At 37.2% G+C, this 20721-nt stretch overlaps 1 protein-coding gene across 50 annotated transcripts in view; it reads right to left on the bottom strand.

Annotated features, from left to right (window-relative positions):
• Positions 1–20721, bottom strand: part of myo18ab (myosin XVIIIA b) — a 173054-nt gene that overhangs the window by 1951 nt on the left and 150382 nt on the right. For 23 of the 50 annotated variants that reach the window (XM_068213726.1, XM_073923712.1, XM_073923713.1 and 20 more), the window contains 8 exons: positions 17416–17532; positions 16308–16391; positions 14339–14476; positions 13225–13410; positions 12115–12254; positions 11438–11482; positions 5076–5198; positions 2801–4273 (listed from right to left, as the gene is read on the bottom strand). In XM_068213726.1, coding sequence (XP_068069827.1) covers positions 2809–4273; positions 5076–5198; positions 11438–11482; positions 12115–12254; positions 13225–13410; positions 14339–14476; positions 16308–16391; positions 17416–17532 — 2298 coding nt within the window. In that variant the 3' untranslated portion in view covers positions 2801–2808. Of the gene's footprint in view, positions 1–2796; positions 4274–5075; positions 5199–11437; positions 11483–12114; positions 12255–13224; positions 13411–14338; positions 14477–16307; positions 16392–17415; positions 17533–20721 lie in introns of all 50 variants that reach the window. The other 27 variants (XM_073923715.1, XM_073923717.1, XM_073923718.1 and 24 more) reach the window with 6 other exon arrangements.

Below are 20721 nucleotides of genomic sequence, written 5' to 3'. Positions count from 1 at the left end.
CTAGGTTCAGACTACACAGTATCAGCCAGATTTTGTCGCGATTCTATTGGTGTAAGATGTTGTGGTGATTTTTAAACAGCAATGGGCACTGGGACTCAAGAATGTATTGTCGTAAGGTTTTCAATCATATGATAGTCCTGCATTTCCTCAAGGCACTAATAAATGACGTCCAATCCTCCTATCAAAAATATACATATTTTATTGTATTGTATCGTATCGTATCATATCCTAAACACACCTGCACCAGCTAATTAAGTCATTAAGATGTCATACACAAAGAGCGCGTTTTACCCAAAGCTATCTCATGGCAATTCATAGCTTTTTAATTTAGTGGATAATTGGTGTTAATTTGTATAATTTTATTCACACATTTTTGTATGATTTGCTCATCCACAATAAGGGTGGTTGGGGATGGGATTTGTCGGTACAGCTTTTAAAAAATATTGTATGTTTTCATACAAATTAAGTTCCAGGAATACATACAATTTAAAACAATTTTCAGACATTAAGTAAAACAGTTATGTTTCCTCATGAGATCGAGCTGTTTTTTTTTCCATGCCAATGTTGCGCTTTTGTCTTCATGCTTTTTGTCTTCATGTCAGAAGAGCATGTCCTGTCAAGCTAAAACGACTTCAGATTTAACTCAAAGCACTGCTCAGTGTCAGTTCCAAACCAGTGGATTAATCGGAAGAACTTGGGAGGCTAGACAGTCATCTGTTAACAGGATACCAGGGTGCCCTGTGCTTTTAAAAATAAACATTTCTGAGCACTGTCTTACATGTTTTTAGACACAAAGAAGTGTTCTGTGTGAATTACCCCAAAGGATGCACTGTGTATCAGCTGTAATATTGGCATTTGTCTATATTTATCTGCCTATACAGTAGATACCAGTTATCAGCATGTAAATATATAGAGAGAAATCGGCAGTGTTGGGGGTAAAGCATTACAACTAGCGTGAGTTACGTAATAATGTTACTTTTTTAATTAATGAGTAAAGTAACGCATTACTTTAAAAAAACCAAGTAATAATATTTGAGTTACTTTTTTGAAAATGTAACAGGTTGTTTTTTAGTTTAATTGTTTAGCTTTAAAAAAAATAAATTGCAGATTTTAAATGAAAGTCACAATGAATCTCGTAGTCAATGATAGAACAAATAGAAGAAAAAGAAAAGGAGATTGTCTCAATGGACAGAGATTTTACTTAAGACAAATAGTACAAAAGTACCAAACACATTGATTTAAACTTTTAATAATCTGTATATACAGTACGGCATGTATAGCTCTAGGGTCAGGAAGTTCTCAGAAAACATCATCTTAAACTATTATTTTTTTTATGTGTTTTAAAGGTAAATTAAGGTTTAGGTTATACAGTGCACTGTTAATTACAGAAGAAGAGATCAAGCCTCAGCCAGGCGATAAAAAGTAGCACAAAAGTAACTCAAAAGTAACATAACGCATTTCTTACTGTACACAGTAAAAAAGTAATGCAACTAGTTACTTTTATCTGTATCTGCTAAAATTTCCATATTAATGCTCCTCTACTAAGAATACTATCATACTTCCAGACAGGTGTGTTGCAGCAAGTTATAGTTTAACTATTGCAGTGAACAGTGTACCAAATAAAAAAATTTTAAAAAATCACATTATATTGTAAAACGGTGACTACAATAACTATTTTAAACCTACTGTGTAGTCTGACCCTTTCATAAGTCAATATCATCTTTCACCACATATTAGAAGTGCAGTATGATCAAGTCACATGCAAATCACACTTTGTGTAGTGCTCTAAACATCACCTAATCAAATTATTGTTAGTACAATAATTAGTTATAATAAATTGTACAGAGCAAAAAAACTAAAACATAGAGATCAAATTTTGACAGACAAAACCTTTTACCTAATATCAGCTGATAACATACAGTAGTAGTACTATTATATTATCTACCCTAGTTCTAACTTAGGGCAGTCAAGATGCTGCTTGCCATGCAGAGTCAAGGCAATATAGAGTTACAATACAAGTAAAAGTTTGTCTATTAAAAACCTACTGCCATGAAAACCTATGGTCCATTTTAAAACAACCTGCAAATTTCTTGATGTCCGCTCATAATCTTATCAGTAAATTAACATATAAATGAACTGTGTCCTTTAATTAAACAAGGCGAGGAGTCAGATGTAGAGAATGCATGAATAACTCACCCTCTCCAAAAAGTCAACGATAACTTTTCGTGTCACTGAGTCTTATCTTTTCTTTGTCACAATAATACAAACTTCAGGTTAATTGCTGGCACGCAGTCCTAATCGATTTTCTGTTTAATTATGTCTGTGACTAGAGCAAGAATTTCAAAATGACTTTCACTACTGTTTTGAGGTACAAGATCCTAAAATCTTTTCAGTGAATGATTTAGAAGAGTCATTCCTAATCAAGCTGAATTAGAATATGGGGCCAAGAATTCTTATCGTTTTAACATATTCAAAATAAAATAATTAAATGATAACAATTCTACAAAACTACAAGATGAATACATTAGCTATGTGGTCTTTCTAGTATTGTGGTGGACAACTGTGAAAGTGCTTTAAAATCAACCTAAATGAGAATCACTGATCTAAAACTACAAAAATGGCATGTATGAGTAACAAAGTGAAAGAACACAGTGTAAAGAAAATGTGAAAGCAGAGAGCAAAGTTATGGCAAAATGCAATACAAGATATCAAATGGTACTACTGAGGCTCTTGAGTATCTGAGGATTAGTTTAACACCATGCTTGTAACATTCCTTCACTCCACACCAGGTGTCACCTACTGCCATCTTTATTCACTGTCAGGCCTGTACAGGTATTTCATCATAAGATTGTCTACTTTCTTCTTCCTCCTCTTCTCGTCTTTTTTACACAGTGGCGGAGATCCTTCAGAGGGACCTTCGGGCTCCAGCTCACCCTCCGAGCCTGAGGCTTGCCTGCCAGGGGCTTTCTTAATACTGCTGGAGCTTCTGTAGGAAATGGTGGACGCTCCAGAACTTGAGTCTGAATCGGTGCTAGACTCAGACTCTGAGGACGAGGAGGAAGATGAAGATTCTTTCTTAGATTTCTTTTTGGATTTCTTGCCCTTCTTCTTGGAGCTCTTCTTCTTGCGGTCATCATCGGAGCTTTCTGATTCAGAGCTGTGGCTTCTCCTCTTCTTCTTTTTGCTCTTGTTCTTCTTGCTGCGGCTGCTGCGTGTGCTGAGGCTGCTACTGGAACGCATAAAGTCTACTGCTGAAGCAGAGCGGCGCAGGCTGGAGGAGCGGCCACTGTCTCTGCCGGTCCTGGAGCTGCTGGTGCTCTTCTGGTCATCCTCCCTTGCACCTGGTTTCTCTTTCTCTGCTTCAGAGTCTTCTAAGCTGGTGCGCTTAAATTTGATGGGTTTGAAGTTCAAGACTTCATTGATGGCAGCCTCTAGGTCAGGGTCTAGGTAGTTGCGATGGCTAACCGGCTTGACATCTGAGACATCAGGTGGGCTAGAATCAGTGGTCCGGGCTTGTGGAGGCATTGAGAAGCTTCGGCCAGAAGTGGAGTGAGGACTGTAAGCACTAGAGCGACCCTCGGTGAAGGCTACGCTTCGAGAGTCATCTTCAATATCAAATTCACTGAGTCGACAGCTGCGAGAGAGGGACATGCGGGAGTCAGCACGACTCACGCTTCCAGGACTGCGGCAGCTCAGACTGGGGCTGACGGCTGAACCATATTCACTCTGGTGGTCTTCAAGACGAGGCATGCTTCGACGACGGCTAACAGAACTCATGCGACTAACACTAGAAATAGCATCATCATCTAAGTCCATCGCAGTGCGGTAGTTAGAAACCCGGCTTGGGGCTATAGAGGACACAACAGACTCTTTATCAAAGTCAGACCAGCGACTCTCCATGCCCTTTCTTGCCCGACTAGCTGCTTCTGAGTATACCTGAGAGATGACAGAACCTCGATCGTCAAGATCATCTCCTGCCTTTCTCCAGGAGCTGACCGAGTAGGAGTCATCCTCAGCTTCTTGCTTGCCTTTGTTCTTGCGGAAGGATGAAAGGTCCTGGGAATCTGACTGTTCTTTGAGAGTGTTGAGTAGGGAGCTCTCGTCTCCCTTACCTCCTATAGAGTCCTTCATGTTGGATCGTTTCCTGTAGCTGAGGGAACTCATGACAGACACAGGCCTGCTGGGTTCTAACTCTTTACCTTTTCCACTTTCTTTCCATTCTTTACCCTCTTCCCACTCTTTCCCTTCCTTTCCGTCAACATTTACGGCATATCTAGATAAAGGAAGGGCAGAGGGGGTATGCACATCATAGAAAGACAAACAGATGGAGGGAGGAAAGGATAAAGATGAAAATATGAGAATAAGAATAAGAATACATGACTAAAAAAACTAAAAGATGACTGACACACAAGAAGAGAAACAACAGGTTTATGCAAGCAGACAGAGAACAAAAATAAAGTTTCATGTGACAGCAAGAAATGAAAGGCACTTCTCTAAAACCTCTCTAATTAAAAAAAAACAGTTTATACTATTGGTTCGGGTATCTACATTAAATGAAAAGGGCCTTTATCACAAAAAAAAAACTGCCACAAACTATAACCCCTATGTGGTATGAAATGCGCTTTATAAATGCACATTACGTTGCAATTCCAAGACTTATTATCCAAATTAGAGACATTATTCAAATTATTAAAATTATGACTCAAACATTTCTAAAGATTAAAAAAATGTGAAAGAAGCCCAAAAGCCAAAACATAACTCTGCTGGTATACAGAATAAATAGAAAAAAAGAAATCGAAAGTATCCACCAATGGGAACACCAATTCATCTTCAGTAGAAAGGCAAAAGTAGGCATGCCAACTGGCCAATGGGCATATCCATTAATCTGCCTGTGAAGCTGTACCCTTTTATAGAAACTGCTGTTATCAAACTGCTGACAATGGGAAGAATATGCTAGACGGTACCATTCCCTTAGCTCTAGCTAATTATCTTTTCCAAAAATCCTTTTTTTTTTTGGTCAGAACGTAAATGTATTCTGTGAGGTAACTGAGGGAAAATGAGGTTGCAGTACTGACCTTGAGCTCTTCAAACTACCATCATCTGACAGATTCTTGGCAGAGCCCTTGTTTTTGGACAGCCATGACTTCACCCCATCAACACGGTCCTCCACCTCAGAGTCCGTATCAGAGGCACCCTCACTGTACAGGAGGAAGAAGGAGAAAGTCAACAAAATGGAGATCAATCCTAACAGACTGTTAGTAGGAGGAACGCAGGGATTATTGGTGGAGAAACAACAGCACAAATGCATGCGCCCAATCTCTAGAAACCTGAAAAAAGGCTCTGTGTTAGTAAGTCAGACTCATAGTCCAACAACAGTATCCTGCAGCTAGCTGGCTCTGTATAATGTGTCAGGCATCCAAAAGGGTGAGGTCAGTACAACTCCAAGCCAAACCAGAATAAAGGAGAGCACTGAAAAAAGAAAAACCATTCAGACTGTAGCTTAGCAGACAATAGCCCTGTTCCAATACCTAGCCGGCTGCCCATGGAAGTAGAATTTCACAGGATCACTGACACATTTGTGATCTAAAGGTACTTAGAAACGCTGCTTAAAAAGCTACACTGTAAAACCCAAAAAGTTAAGGTAACTCAAACCATTTAAGAAAACCAATTGCAACAAACCATTTAAGATCAAAAACTAAACCTAATGAGTACTGTGAACTTAATCCATTTGAGTAAATGATGCAATTTAAGTCCAGTAAAACCCAATAAATGAAGAGAACTCAAACCAACTGAGTACTGTAAAAACTAATAGGTTAAGGCAACTCAAACTTTGAGGAAACCGATTGCCACTGACCATTTGAGTAAAAACTAAGCTATACGAGTACTGTGAACTTACTCCATTTATGTATAGTAATGAGGTATTTAATTAACTCATTACCTTCAACACTGAGTTCAAAACTCTTTTCAAATGAGTAGAATTAACTTTCAGTCAATTTTGACTAAACTTTTGGCCAGCTCTCAAGGCGGTATTTTACTGTAGAAACCATTCCCAGAATGCACTGCAAACACTTCTGAAATGTATTTATGAGAATTGAGCACAATTAAACATTATTACAAATTAAAATACAAGATGTATTTTATGCTTGAGTAACATGATAACTGCAAACTCTGTTGAAATGAACAGTGAGACAAGAGTATTGGTTAACTTTGCCAACCAAATTAGTCATTTATGAAATTTTTAATTGGTTATCCGACAACAGCCACCTATGCAAGCAGTAAGTGGCTAAATAGCTTCCAAACAGAGCTAAACTCTTTTGTTTGTCATTTATTATAAAATGCTGTAATGAATAGCTAAATAAAAACAGAATTAGGAATTATATAGTAACTAAAAAGCTTGTGAAAGATCTTCCTTAGGTAAAGGCCTTGAGACTAATTTATCCTTGGACTACCATATTAAAGGATGGCATGAAGGAATGGGCCATTTTGGGACTGTAATTAACTTGACTCACCACGCTAGCAATACCATGCATCTCTAGATACAAATGGGTTTGGTGGGGAAATGTTGCACTGTCAATAAGAACGAGTAAACACAGGCCGAATGTCCCTGAGAGCAGATGCATTAGCACCTCACACGGAAAGCAGCACTGTGAATCCCAGTCCTGTTTGCTCATTTCTCTATACCAGATAAAACCATTGGATTTATGTTTGGCTGGATTTGCAAGTCAATGCTTCCCTGCCTCTTTAGATTAGTCTTATCCTTCACTTATCGCACAGCACACCGCTCTGAATAACTATGAATCGCCCTTCAAGGACCTAGAGAGCTAAAACGACTTCATATATGCACAAGCAGAAGACATTTAGAGAAGATTTGGTAATGGTAGATTTTGAACTGGGGCTTTTTTTTTTCACAATTTTGTTTCAATTTAAATTTTAATAATCATTGTTATTGTCCTCTGGTACCGTAAAAGTCAAATATATCTCAATGAAATTATACAACATACATCAGCTCATTATCCCAGGCATAGAGAGAAGGTTAACTCTAAAGCAGCAGCTGCTTTTCTCTGACATTAGGGTTCCGGTCTGCTTAGCTCTCCATTTCTGGTATTATGCATATGAGAATATTATATATGCATGGAGCCATGAGATAGCGCAGATGTCACTAAACACTAACTGTATGCTCGCAGTCAGGGTGCTGGAGAGGGTCTGAATTAGAAGATCTGATACACTCAAGCAAATACACTCAGGATAAAAGAATTTGTTGTCAAATGAGTTTTGCTTTGACGATACGGTCTGGCAACTTAAGAGTGCCAGGGTTTGTATTCCTTCAAGAGCCCTTTTGGCTCTTGTGTAAGCCCCAGTGCCCTGGAGGTAAACCGAGGTGAGAACGTTGTGTGAATAAGCCCTGAGCTCTGCTAGCCGGCCCATCGCTAAACAGTAGGACAGCAGGGTCTTTGTAATGAAGCGCTAATGCAAAATGTCACACACAATTTATGTCCTTGACCATATACCATTAGTTAAGCTGCACCTAAGCCCAGGGGAACAAACAAACAACACAGTGAGAGAGGAGAGACATTAATTGTCTGTGACAACATGCCTCCATTGGTTGTACATCTCTGTTACAGGCTATTACATTTATCATTAGCACCTACAGAACTCTCTCAACCCTCTATTTTCCTCCCTAGTCTCTGTCTCTATACTATATCCCACTCACTCTTTAGCTCTGACCCTTAAATGCACTAAAATTGGACTTTTATATAGTGCAACAGTTTCTTGGCTTTGTCACGGATTATTTCTTTACTAATTCAAGACTGTAGAAGAATTACAGTTGTTATTATTTACCCTCATATTGTTTCAGTTTTATACTTTTTTAGGTAAAACAATTAAATTTTAAATATGCCACATTCCATTATATAATCTAGTTAAATAAAATGAATCTGGACCGTTAAGATATTAAATGACAATCTTGTGAAGCCATAATAGATTTGTTTGATAATCAGACAGCATGGACAACTCCAATTGTTATCAATTTATTATGATTCTGTGTTCTGTTTAACACAGTAACAGAAAATAAACAATATGCTTAATTAATTGCTTAATGAAACAATTTAATTCATTCATTCATTTTCCTTTGGCTTAGTCTCTTTATTAATCAGGGGTTGCCACAGTGGAATGAACCCCCAACCTATCCAGCATGTTTTACACAGCAAATACCCTTCCAGCTGCAACACAGTACTTGGAAACACCAATGCACACTCATTCACACACATAAACTACAGCCAATTTAGTTTATTCAATTTTCCTACAGCACATATCTTTGGCCTATGGGGGGAAACCCAAGCCAACATAGGGAGAACATTAAAACTTCACACAGAAATGCCAACTGAACCAGCCGGGCCTCAAACCAGCAACCTTTTTAATTATACAATTTAAAATTGATATTTTTTAGACAGATACAATTTAAATTTCTGTTTGCTGTGGTTAATGCTAACAACATTTGCCCTTGCACAAATATCTGAATTGCATCTACACCAAGCTTATTGTTAATTAAAACTATAATTACAGTTTCTGCAGGTTTCATAAAGTTAAGTTTAAGACTTTTTAAGACCATCTAGAATAATATATTAGACTTCTACAGGGTTGAGTTTTTTTCTAATGAATAATCATGTAATTATTTTTAGGACTTTTTTAAACATTTTTTTTAATTGAGGAAGTTGCTGTATAAATGTCTAACAGTTGTTGTGAATTATATCTCTATGCAATAAAAAAACATACATATAAAAAATAAGGTTTTATGAAGATGTTTTGTTAGTCACTGGATAGATGTCGGCACAAATTGAGTACCTTTACAGACCTGTTTAAAACAATTTAAGACCTACAACACAATATGCCAGTGAATTTAAGACTTTTTAAGGCCTAAAATTTAGGTTTTGAAATTTAAGACAGTTTGAGACTTTTTAAGACCCTGTGGGTACCCTGAATTAATGTTAATTTTGTTCATTAAAATATATCTGAAATAAAAAAATGAATATTAGATTAAAAGACTTAACAATTTAAAACAAATAAAAATGCAAAAATAACAATCTAAAAATTACTTTAAATAGATATTTAAAAAAAATGTAAAACTGTAAAAAATTCAATGCAAAACTAATTTTGAACTAACAAAAATTAAAACAAAAACTAGAAATAAAAACTAAATATTTTAATCAAAACTATAATAGTATAAACATATGCTAAAATCCTCTTTTAATACAGATAAGAAAGAGATGCATCATCTATGTACAAACTTAAAATGCTTTATGCTCCATTTATTTTGAGTGACACTGACTATTTTTTACATGGACATCAGTAATCAAAATATTTGCATTAATCTAAATTAGAAAATAATATGATTATGACAATATTTTGTTTACATGAGTTGCTTTTTGAATATTCTTTTCATGATCCCGTTTTACATATTATAGCACACAATTCAAGTAACAACATTGTGTCACCATGCTATCCACATTTCCTCTGGAGTTTCATGTAATTTCAGGTGTTTTATTTTTTATTTGATAATTTTAGCTGCAGTTTGGCACTTTCACTTTCATTCAGGAACATTTCCCACATGCCCCTTGTGACAAACAAGGTATTGGATCTTTTACTGAATTAGTAAGTGCAAAGAATAATCTGTCAATCAGTTGTGTGTATAGACTATCCTGTCGCAAAATGTGGTGAAAATCCTACACGACAGTAATAGTTTGATTGCGGTGTTTACATGTCTGTACTGCCAACACAATATCACGGCAATTCGTAACTTTTTCATTTAGTGGCTAATTTGTACGATCTTATTTGTACATTTTAGTACGATTTGCTCATCCCCCAATGACGGTTGGGTTTAGGGTGGGGTTAGGTGCCATGCCTCCTTTTTAAAATCGTACAATTTCTTACGACTAAACTCGTACGAATTTGTGCGAATTAGCCACTAAACTGCCAAAATGTAAAGTGATCAGGCTGGACTTTAGTCTGATTAAATTAATCAAAAATCCCTGTTTACATGGTAGACTCTTAATCAGAGTATTGTCTTAATGGTATTAAAATTGGATTATTGGTGTCCATGTAAACATACTCACTGACACCAATGAACCAGAAAACCTTCAGAAATATTTGAAACCATTCTATCTTCCTACAAATAAAGTTTTAAAATTACTTCACAGAATAAAGCACACAAGTAACGCTTATGAATGGGGCCATGGAAGAACGCTCAGAATTAAAGCTCATTTCAAAATCTCCCTTCTCCTCATTTGTCATTCGTTATGCCCTGTCTATTCTCTCATATGCTCTTGGAAAATCAGAATAATTGGTTCTCCACTAATGTTCTCTCGTATTCAGCTACCAAATCTCTTACAGTCCGTCTAATATACAGTAAATATAACATGAACTGCCCAATTAAATGAAGGGTCAACATCCCTGCATCAACTCAAACAAAACATTTCTGCAACGGCACACAGTAACCATCTAAAGCCTGATCAGCAATGCGCACACTGTCCATTAGCTTTTAATACTTTCTCACATGATGTAATAAGTGGTGCTTAGAGCTTAAGGGTTTTTAAAACTGGAAAACGCTCCAAGCACAGTGTACAGTGCAGACCAAGGACTATTGACGAGGGAATGAAATGGCTCGACGCCAAAGGCTGGTACTTCGTTGTAGGCCGTTGCCAGATGAGTTGGGGGGCTTTTTGTAGGACATTTGAGGGTTATTCATTATTTAGTCCTTATGGTTGAAAGATTGATGAGGAACACGCCTTCCTTTCCTGCCTTAAGAGGCTGCTAAGTCCCAAGAACAGAAGTGTGAATTATTTAAAGGAGTGAGAAAGCGTAAGAGAGGTAAAGGAAGGCCGAAAAGAGAGGAGGGCAGATCAACCCCCTCGCAGATGTTTGTACAAGGCCCTGCAGCCTCCAACAAGTTTGCATAGGCCCCTTCTGGCTCTGGAGTCAGAGGACAGACCGAGGTTTAGACTCTGTGGACATGTAACTACACCTGGCCTGTGCTCAAACTGGTTCTTACCTGTTACAGGATGCCAGACCCACTGGTGAAACATGAGGTATACTGAAGTTCAATATTATAATGCAGAGTTTCATTTCAGGGTAGGCGAATCACGTCTGGGGTAGGTAGCCATGCTTGACTTGGAAAAAGCATGCAGTTTGTAGTGCGCATACATTATGGATGAGGTATCATGCATAAAAAAAGCATGTTTGTGATGTTAGTTGTCATGCCCGGAAGTGTGATGCAGTATCAACATGATGCTTCCAGACTTTTCTGGAGCCAAATCGACATTTACAATCCAGAATATTGCTCATTCTGTGTTAAAGTTCTTGAATAAACACTGCATCATCTTCCTTTGGGGGCAATGAAGAACCAAAAACATGTTAATGTTAAGTTCAAACTTTAACTTCTCACATCTTGTTCTTTCGTTTCTGATACTTAGTCACCATGTCTTGTAAACTGGAAGGTGGGAGGGGGATGAAAAACAAACATAAAAAAAACAAGAAGCAGAAATACATGAGTTTCAAATGAAAAATGAAATAAAAACAAGAAGTCATGGTCTTTAAAACACAAACTATAACTGAATATTTATCATGCCCGGTGTGAAAGGCTTCTAGCGCAGCACACTGCTCGAGATGTTTACAGAAAATGCTGACCTTTCTCTGACTTTTGCTCTATGTACCCCTTACGAAGTGTAAGCGTTGCTCTATTTACTGTTATTAAGAAGCCTGGAATTCTTTTATGCACATAAAAAGAGAGTATACTCAGTAAGGTGCGGGTCATTGAGAGAAGCAGAGCGACTGTGGCTGAACAGATAACTCTTCCTCTGACTGATGAGGCCAAGTACATAAAAAAAAGAGAACTCCAAATTATGTGCGGCAGTTTTCAAGACATAAATATTTAAGAGAGTGTGAATAAGAGATGACTGAGACTGAGACTGGCTCACTGATTGCTGTCTCCAAAAGCTCAGTGAACAGCGCATTCATCCAGATCCAGTGTCTCGTATCTATTTTTTTTACCCACTTATGCACATGGAGAAGCTCTCCTGAGGTTCGCATTAAATAAAGAGTTCTTAAAGCAGCAAGTGTCACCTGTTGATGAGATCCTCATTGTCGTCACTCTCCATCTCATCCTCAATAGCAGCCTGGAGGTCCCCGATCCTCTTGAAGGCCAGCTTGAGGTCTGCCTGGAGACTCTGGTTGGCTGCTTCCAAGCTTTCAATATCCATTTCCTGAAGGTAAGGAGTTATAATTTAGTATTTCAGCCTTTATTTTTTTACTATATCTGTTGTAATCAAATGTTTATTTTAAGGTAATATTTAAAACAGTAAATTAATTAGATAATAACAATGATAGTATGAGGTTAATGCCTATATTCGCTTATGTATTTTGAAATGTTAATGTATACACATTATCTATCCATTTATCTATATCTATCTATCTCCCCATCCATCCATCTATTTATAGTATATACATATACTCTATATATATACATATAGAGAGAGAGAGAGAGAGAGAGAGAAAGAGAGAGTTAGGGTTAGATCTCCTATCTATCTATCTATCTATCTATCTATCTATCTATCTATCTATCTATCTATCTATCTATCTATCTATCTATCTATCTATCTATCTATCTATCTATCTATCTATCTATCTATCTATCTATCTATCTATCTATCTTAACAAAAACTCAATTGTTAAAAAAAAAACCAGACTACATCCATAAGAATGTGATGTCTTGGATACTTCTTCCATTACTTATATCTGAATAGATGTATTAATACTCTGTATTCACCAGCTATGTTGGCTGTGAGCAAAAGAAGTTCATTTATGACCCTGATCTATGAGGTCAGCCACTAATGTTGGTAGGCTTGCGGTTCCTATTCAATCCCAATGGGGTTCGGGTCTGGACTTTTATGAAGGCCAATCAATTTTCTTCTCACCAGACTTACTAAATCATTTCTTTATGGACCTCGTGTCATGCTGAAATGAAAAGGGCCCTCTTCAAACTGCTGCCAAAATACTGCATGCCATTTTTTTTTTACAATGTCATTGCGTGCTGTAATTTTTAAAATCTGACTGGAATGAAATGATTTAATCAATCAGAATCTAGTGTCTGCATATACTTTGGCACAACTGACTTCTAAAACACTTGAGAAGGAGAACATAAGTGAAGCAGAACAACAGTTAAGGGCCTCTCACCAGCTCGTGTTTCTTGCGGCTGGCTTCTGCTTCTTTCTTGGCCAGCTCCGCCATCTCTTCCTTGATGTCTCGGATCTGCCTGAGGAGACGCTTGTTCTGTTCTTTCTCCCGGTTCTCGCTGGCACTGCGCTGGTCTCGTTCCTCAGTCAGCTTCTCCAGATTTTCTTTCAGCCTCGCCACAAGACTCTGAAGATGCAGCAATCATTTATCTAACACGCATATATGCAGCAATACCGTGCACCATCGCTTAAGTGTTTCTGAACCCCGCATGGCTGTTTACGCCATCCTGCAAGTCTAGCGCTGAAATATGCGAGATTGTCAAGCTATCCATATGGTGCAAAAACTCCAAATAACTTCCAAAGCAACTTTTCTGTGATTTTTCACACAAAAGGTGGGCTGCACTGGCATGGAAATAACTGCAGATTTAGGAAAACAGAGATTCTTTACAGTTTCGGATGGGCATGGTTTAAACAAGCTGCCCCTAGAGATAACATTGCCCAAGACTGCGCTGAGCTATACATCCATCAAAATCAGTAATAACAGAGCTTTCAAAACATTTCCGTTGACAGATTTTGCTGTGGGCGCAGTAGACGATTGTAATTTGTGCAGAGTGCCCAATTGTAATTCTGCAGGTGAGAGGGAGCACCCAACAGAGATGAACGATGAATAGGACTGGCGGCTGGAAAATGTCACTTAAGGAGTAAAAGCCCATCAAATCACACAAAAACAAAATGCTGAAATAATGTGCATTAGAGAAAACACATTTTAATCACACAAGCTGTATACAGTGCAAAAACAGATGACCTCCAGCAAAGCAAATAAATAAATAAACTAAAATGAAATATGTACATTTCCTCTCTCGATTTCATTTGAAAAGCAGAAGGGGGACAAATATAATCCACATTCAATTTGTAGAGAAAGAGTTCCATAGGAAATTGGAAAACATTTCTAGTAAAGGGGTTAAAGGTCTCTAAAAAAAATAGACCAGTGCTGGTGGTTGTGTAGATTAATTTTACCCTTATCTGACACTTCAATGCCTGAGCGCTGACCTTTTGACACTTCCAGCAGCCGGCCTGCTCAAGCCCACATAAGCAAACACATCCTGCCAACTCACCTCCAAGCGTTTGACCTGTGTCTTTTCGAACTCCAGCTTGGTCTCCAGCTCTCGGATCTTGGCCTCCTGCCGGCTGACCAGAGACTTGTCCACCATGGACTGCTCTTGGAACTCTAGCTGACTCTGCAGGGCCGTGAGCTGCCAAACACACACATAAAGGGTGAGATTTCACACACATACAATGAGAAAGGACAGCAATCTGTATTTCATGGAAGTACTAACTGAACACAAGCATTTTGTGCTGAGCAGTAATTCTAGACAGCAGGTCTATCTAGCTTATCAGCCTATAAATGAGATTTGCTGATTTACACTGACTGACGGGTCAAACCTAGTTTTGATCAAGATACAGGTCCTAATACTCCGTTACACAGGTCTCATGTTCATTATTCAAACCCTGTCACTGTGCCTATGAATTTCTCTTTTCCCATGTCTGCATATAGCACTAGTTCTTTTTCAGTACTAATATTCTGTGCTAAGAATACCAATATTTTTTCGGCCACCTATGTATAGCTGTTGCGCATATTACTAACATTTTTAGTTTTGTGAGGGGAAAAACAAAAATAAAAATATATTTTGTAAAAAGGAGTGTAGAGACTTCAGTGTAGAGAAATTCTGAGGAGGGGAGTTTGTATGGAGCTACATCAGTCTCAAAAATAATACATTCACAAAATATAATTTATACACCCACAACACAATTCACATTTACAAAATCTAATTCGGAAGTTCAAAACACAACTTGGAAATAATAAATCCAATTCGTAAATTGAAAAAACGATTTGAAAATGCACAAATCCATTTCGCAAATTCGAAACGCAATTTAAAAATGCACAAATCCAATTCGTAAATTCAAAACATGAATTTAAAATACACAAGTCCAATTCAGAAATTCAAAACACAACTTATAAATACACGTATCCAATTTATTTGGCAAAATATTTTATGATTTTTCCTTGTGAATTCACAAACTGTGTGTTGTATTTATGAATTGAATTTCATAAAAAAAAGAGTTTTGAATTTACAAATTGGATTTTGTAAATGTAAATTTTGCTGTGCATGTAAGAATTTATTATGTAAATGTATTATTTTTCAGACTGATTTAGCTCCATAAGTTTGTTCCTATAAGTAAAGAATCAAATGCTGGATGAGGTGGAGCCTGATCATATCATTTAAAAGTCTAACATTAAGAGGGGCAAAGTTTGAGTGTATTAGTCAAATGTTGAGGGGTGGAGTAGGATCCAATAAATAAAGAAAATAAAAATCTAAAAAGAGCAGAGTCTGAGTCAGAAGGGGGACAAACGGGGCAGAATGTAAATCTCCTTATGATAAGAACAAGCAAAAATAAACTCAGACAGACACCAACAGACACTGACAGGGGTAACACGCTGATTAGACAATCCAGAGATTGTTAGCTATTGACATCTTTTGGTGTTTGCTGATGCATTGTGAACTGGCCTTAAGTATTAAATGCTGAAAACAGGCAATGTCAGATGCTACTTTTAAGTAGGAGTCAAATAACAGGAGGGCTAGATTCTGCTCATACAATTGAGATTAAAATACTTTGGTGTAGTCAGATTTTATTTTAAAGTCAAAAGCTGAGCGGGGTTAAGATCTTACAAATAAAGATGCAAACTGTGAGTGAGCAGAGCCAGATTCAACCAATAAAAATTCAAGTACCAAGAGGTGCAGGGTTTAAAGGTTACCTATTCAAATATGAGAACTTTAGTGGGTGGAGTATAATGTTAATCTCATAAAAAGGAAAGTCTGAAGCTTGATCTTGATATAACACAATCAACTCAAAGAGTCTAAAGCATTGTCTGGTAACTTTCGAGTTCAATGGACAACTAGAACTCCAAATAATCTGTCCTTTTCCCACCTTAAACGAAAATAATCTTTAATGTTCAATAAAAATGCAAGTAACATTGTTGACAGTGATTATGCAGTTTTTGTCTTGATGCCAAAGTGAACTCACCTTCTCCTGGACGTCCTGTTTCTCCTTCATAGCCTCCTCCAGCTGGGCCTGTAGGTCACTGATCTGGGCCAAGTTCTGTGAGGACTGCAAAAGAATGCACCAGACAGGGGTCAATCATTCTGAATTCCTCCATTTCTATCTCCCAGAAGTCATTTGTTATGCTTTGGTGTACATGATTTCCATATGTGTACACATTTTCTAGTATGCATGAATTATTCAAGATACCTGTATCATCTAAACTGCCACACAACAATCCATTTCATTATTTAAAAGGATGCATATTAATTTAAAATCATATGAAAAACAGAATATTATCCTTCACAGCATACTACTGTACCATTAAAACAACATGCATTGCACAAGCTGAGGAATGTGTACTATGATGACACTTTTTTATTTAAATATTCCATTTAGCTGCAGAGAGAAACTATCATTTTGCCTGCTAATGACATCGCTCAAAAAATGGCAGTAATAAATGGCATCTTAACAGAAACATGAGTGAAATGAAGCGGGGAGATAGTTGAGACTATCTGAATGCCTCAAGTATGAATGTGTGTTTTAAAACCTGCACATAAATGAACCACAGAGCTGGTGAAATAAACCCTAGGGAACAGGGCTGTTCCGTTGTAGAGGATCTGTTTACTTGGGGTCTGTGGAGACACATCACTCATCTCTACATCGCTGCCATAGCAGCACGCTGTGTTTAAAACACTGCTAATGACAATCAACCCACACGCTCAAATAAACGACAACTGCTTCAATCACATTCACACTGGCACAAACAACCAATCAAAAGGCAGAATGGTCTATCTGCACACACTAAACGATGCTGTAGATTTGATTTTGCGTGATGGAAGCATGTTGCTGAGAAACAGCAATGAATCATACTGGAAAATGTCAGATATGCAGTAACATGCGATATGCTCAGAAAAGCTTCTTAGGTTCGTTTTACATCCCTCCTGCTTGTTGTGAATATATATGAATGCATGTATGCATTATATATACATACATAAATTTAAAAGTGCATGCAGAGACACATACTGTACTCTGTGTTTGATGTGGATGGTGAGGAGCAGCTCTGACAGCCATGAGAGCTGGAAAGAGTTACCTGGGCAACGGCGGCTTTGTGTTTCTTCATGAGCTCGTTCATGTCCTCCTGGTCTTCCTCCATGCGAGACTGCAGGTCGTTCTTCTCCCTCTGCAAACGACTCAGCTGCTCCTCGAGCTGAACCACAATCAAACAAAAGCACAAGACTGTAAGTTGAAATGTGTGTTGAAATAGTGTGTGTGAAATATCACTGAGAAATATGAATGGAAAAACAAACAGCCTCCTTGAAACGCTTGACTCTGGATATTCAAACAAATTTTGAAAATACATATTCAGAAAACTGTATTTTTAAAAAAAAAGTATGCTACTCTCATGGATTATAACAGCAATAATGTGTATTAAAAATATACATAAATAAAAACATTAAATAATTATATAGTTCAGTGTTTCTCAACCACGTTCCTGGAGGCTCTCCAGCTCTGCACATTTTCCATATCTCCTTAACCAAACACACCAGATTCAGCTCACTAACAGTTACTAATTGACCTGTAAGGGGGTGGCAGGCACAGGAGATATCCAATATATGCAGTGTTGGTGGTCCTCAAGGAACCTGGTTGAGAAACACTGATTTAGTTCATTGTTTGATTTATTTTCAACATCAAAAATAATAATAAATAATTAATTAAATAAATAAATAGCATGCACTGGGGCAGTTTGCTGCTGAGTATGATGCAGCAGGGATGAGAATCAGCAACTCCAAGTCCAAGGCCGAGGAGTTCAAGTATCGTGGGGTTTTGTTCACGAGTGAGAGAAGGATGGAAAGTGAGATTGACAGGCGGATTGGTGCAGCAGCAGCAGTAATGCAGTCGATGTACTGGTTCGTTGTGGTAAAGAAGGAGCTGAGCCGAAAGGTAAAGCTCTCGATTTACTGGTTAATCTACGTTCCTACTCTCACCAGTGGTCATAAGCTTGGGATCATTAAATAAAAGACAAGATCTCGGATATAAGCGGGCGAAATGAGTTTCCTTCACAGGGTGGCAGGCCAGACCCTTATAGATAGGGTGAGGAGCTCTGTCACCCAGGAGGAGCTCGAAGTAGAACCACTGCTCCTCCACATCAAGAGAAGTCAGCTGAGATGCTCGGTCATCTGTTTTTGAATCGCTCCAGGACGCCTACCTAGGGAGGTGTTCCAGGCATGTTCCACCGAAGGGAGGCCTTGGGGAAAACCCAAGACATGATGGAGGGACTATGTCTCTTGGCTGGCCTGGGAACACCTTTCTGGGAAGAGAGAAGTCTGGGGTTCTTTTCTAAGACTGCTTTTAGCAGTCGTAGATGGCGTATAATGACTTTATAATGACACTGTTAAAAAAAAATCATGAGACAATTTTAATGTCATCATGACAGTCATGTTTATGGCGGATTTATGACAAATTATGTTGTATTGATGATTAAAAGTATCACCTTCATATGTAATATGAAATACTTCAACTAGTAACACTTCAATGACAGTCTGTCATGATCATAAAGGCTTCGTGGCAATCTTGTGAACACCCCCTTCATTTAAAGTCTTACCAAAAATAAATAATGAACTGACTTTTCTTTAACATCAGCCTCAATACTGTGCTCCCTGCATGAACACTGCAGCTCATTTTTAGCTTCAGACCGAAAGCCATCTCCTTTTATCCCTTAAAGAGATAATTTTCCTGTCACACCATCACTACACAGTAGCTGCCTGCATTGTATAAATCCCTGAGAACACAGAAGTGTCTCCCAATTAGAGACGAACACTTCACCGCCTGCTCTGTCAAACTGTATCAGAGGTCTAATTCCATTCAATAATAATTACTTCAACAATAGATTCAGCTAATCTCTGAGGAGTAACTTTTAAATGTATTAGTAAAAGCAAAAATAATGTAGTTATGACATACTGCTAATGAATTAGTCAGCAGAGAAGCAAGAAGTTTAACTATTTTGTCAAAACATCTTTTCTTTCATATTCTGTCTTTCTTTTACAAATCAACGCAAATCAATTACTACTAAAGTGGCTCTATTTTACATTTTACCTCACATTTTTGTAATTTGGAAGTGATAGAATTTAGTGTCTCTGACAAAGTAACATGTAACTATTTTCATTATAAAGCCCAATACAAGTAGCTACTGTTTCTTTAAAAGTTGCAAATGAAGCATATTCTGACTGCTTCATTTCTCCAAATGTAAAAATAATATTTTCTGTACATTTAAAATCCTTTTTTAAAATTATTTATTTAACAACGACGTGTCAAATTGACCAAGCATCACAGTAAATACATTTGTAATGTTACAAAAAAAATCTTCTTTAAAAAATAAAACTAATACGGAACATTCTATTCATTGAATAATAAATGAAAAATCTGCTTTCACAAAAATAGCAGCACAACCTTTTACCATTTATAATAAGATATGTTTGCTGAGCACTGAATCACCATGTTTAAAGGATTTCTGAATGTAACACTGAAGACTGGAGTAATGATGCTGAAAATTCAGGTTTTCAGCCATTACAGAAATAAATGACATTTCGAAATATTTAAAACATTAAGCTGTAGCACATTTCACAATGCTACGGTTTTTACATGTTGCTTTTAAGTCTTTGGTAACTCATTACTTGAAGGGTTGTTCATAAGACTGTCATTAAACCCTTATAACCATGACATGACACTTGTCATAAATGTGAATGAGATTTTACGCATGCTTATACCCTCATTAAGTACCATTCACTCAGTTATGACATTTTAAATGCAAAGGTGACATTGTTTTTGTCAACTTGACATAAACAAACACATCACACCCTGTTTTGTCTTTGTCGTGACAACCTGACATTACCAAGAGAACAAAACTTGTCATAAATCTGTCATAAACATGAAGCTATAATAAATATTTCATTCAATTTTACAACAGTGTCATTTATATTTTTCTACCTCAATCATACAAGCTGAATTTGTCATCAAAATGTCAATAAATATTAAAGACGCTGTTAAAAGTTATTCAACACAGTAACAACACTTTAAATGAGACATTTTAATAACAAATACAGTTTGTTGCTTTGGAAACATCATCAGAAAAATATTTATGATTATAATGCCTCATGACAATCATGTTTATGACAGATTTATGACAAATTCTGTTGTCTTGGTAATGTCAAGTTGTCATGACAAAGATGAAAACTGGTTGTTATGGATTTGTTCATGTCAAGCTTTCATAACAAAGTGTCATCTTTGCATTTAAATAACATACAGTTGAAGTCAGAATTATTAGCCCCCCTAAATTATTAGACCGCTTGTTTATTTTCCCCCCAATTTCTGCTTAACGGAGAGAAGATTTTTTTCAACA

This window comes from Danio rerio, chromosome 15 (genome assembly GCF_049306965.1).
Source record: "Danio rerio strain Tuebingen ecotype United States chromosome 15, GRCz12tu, whole genome shotgun sequence".
Taxonomy (NCBI): Eukaryota; Metazoa; Chordata; class Actinopteri; order Cypriniformes; family Danionidae; genus Danio; species Danio rerio.
Note: the sequence above shows the minus strand (reverse complement) of the source record. Positions and strands in the feature narration are given on the sequence as shown.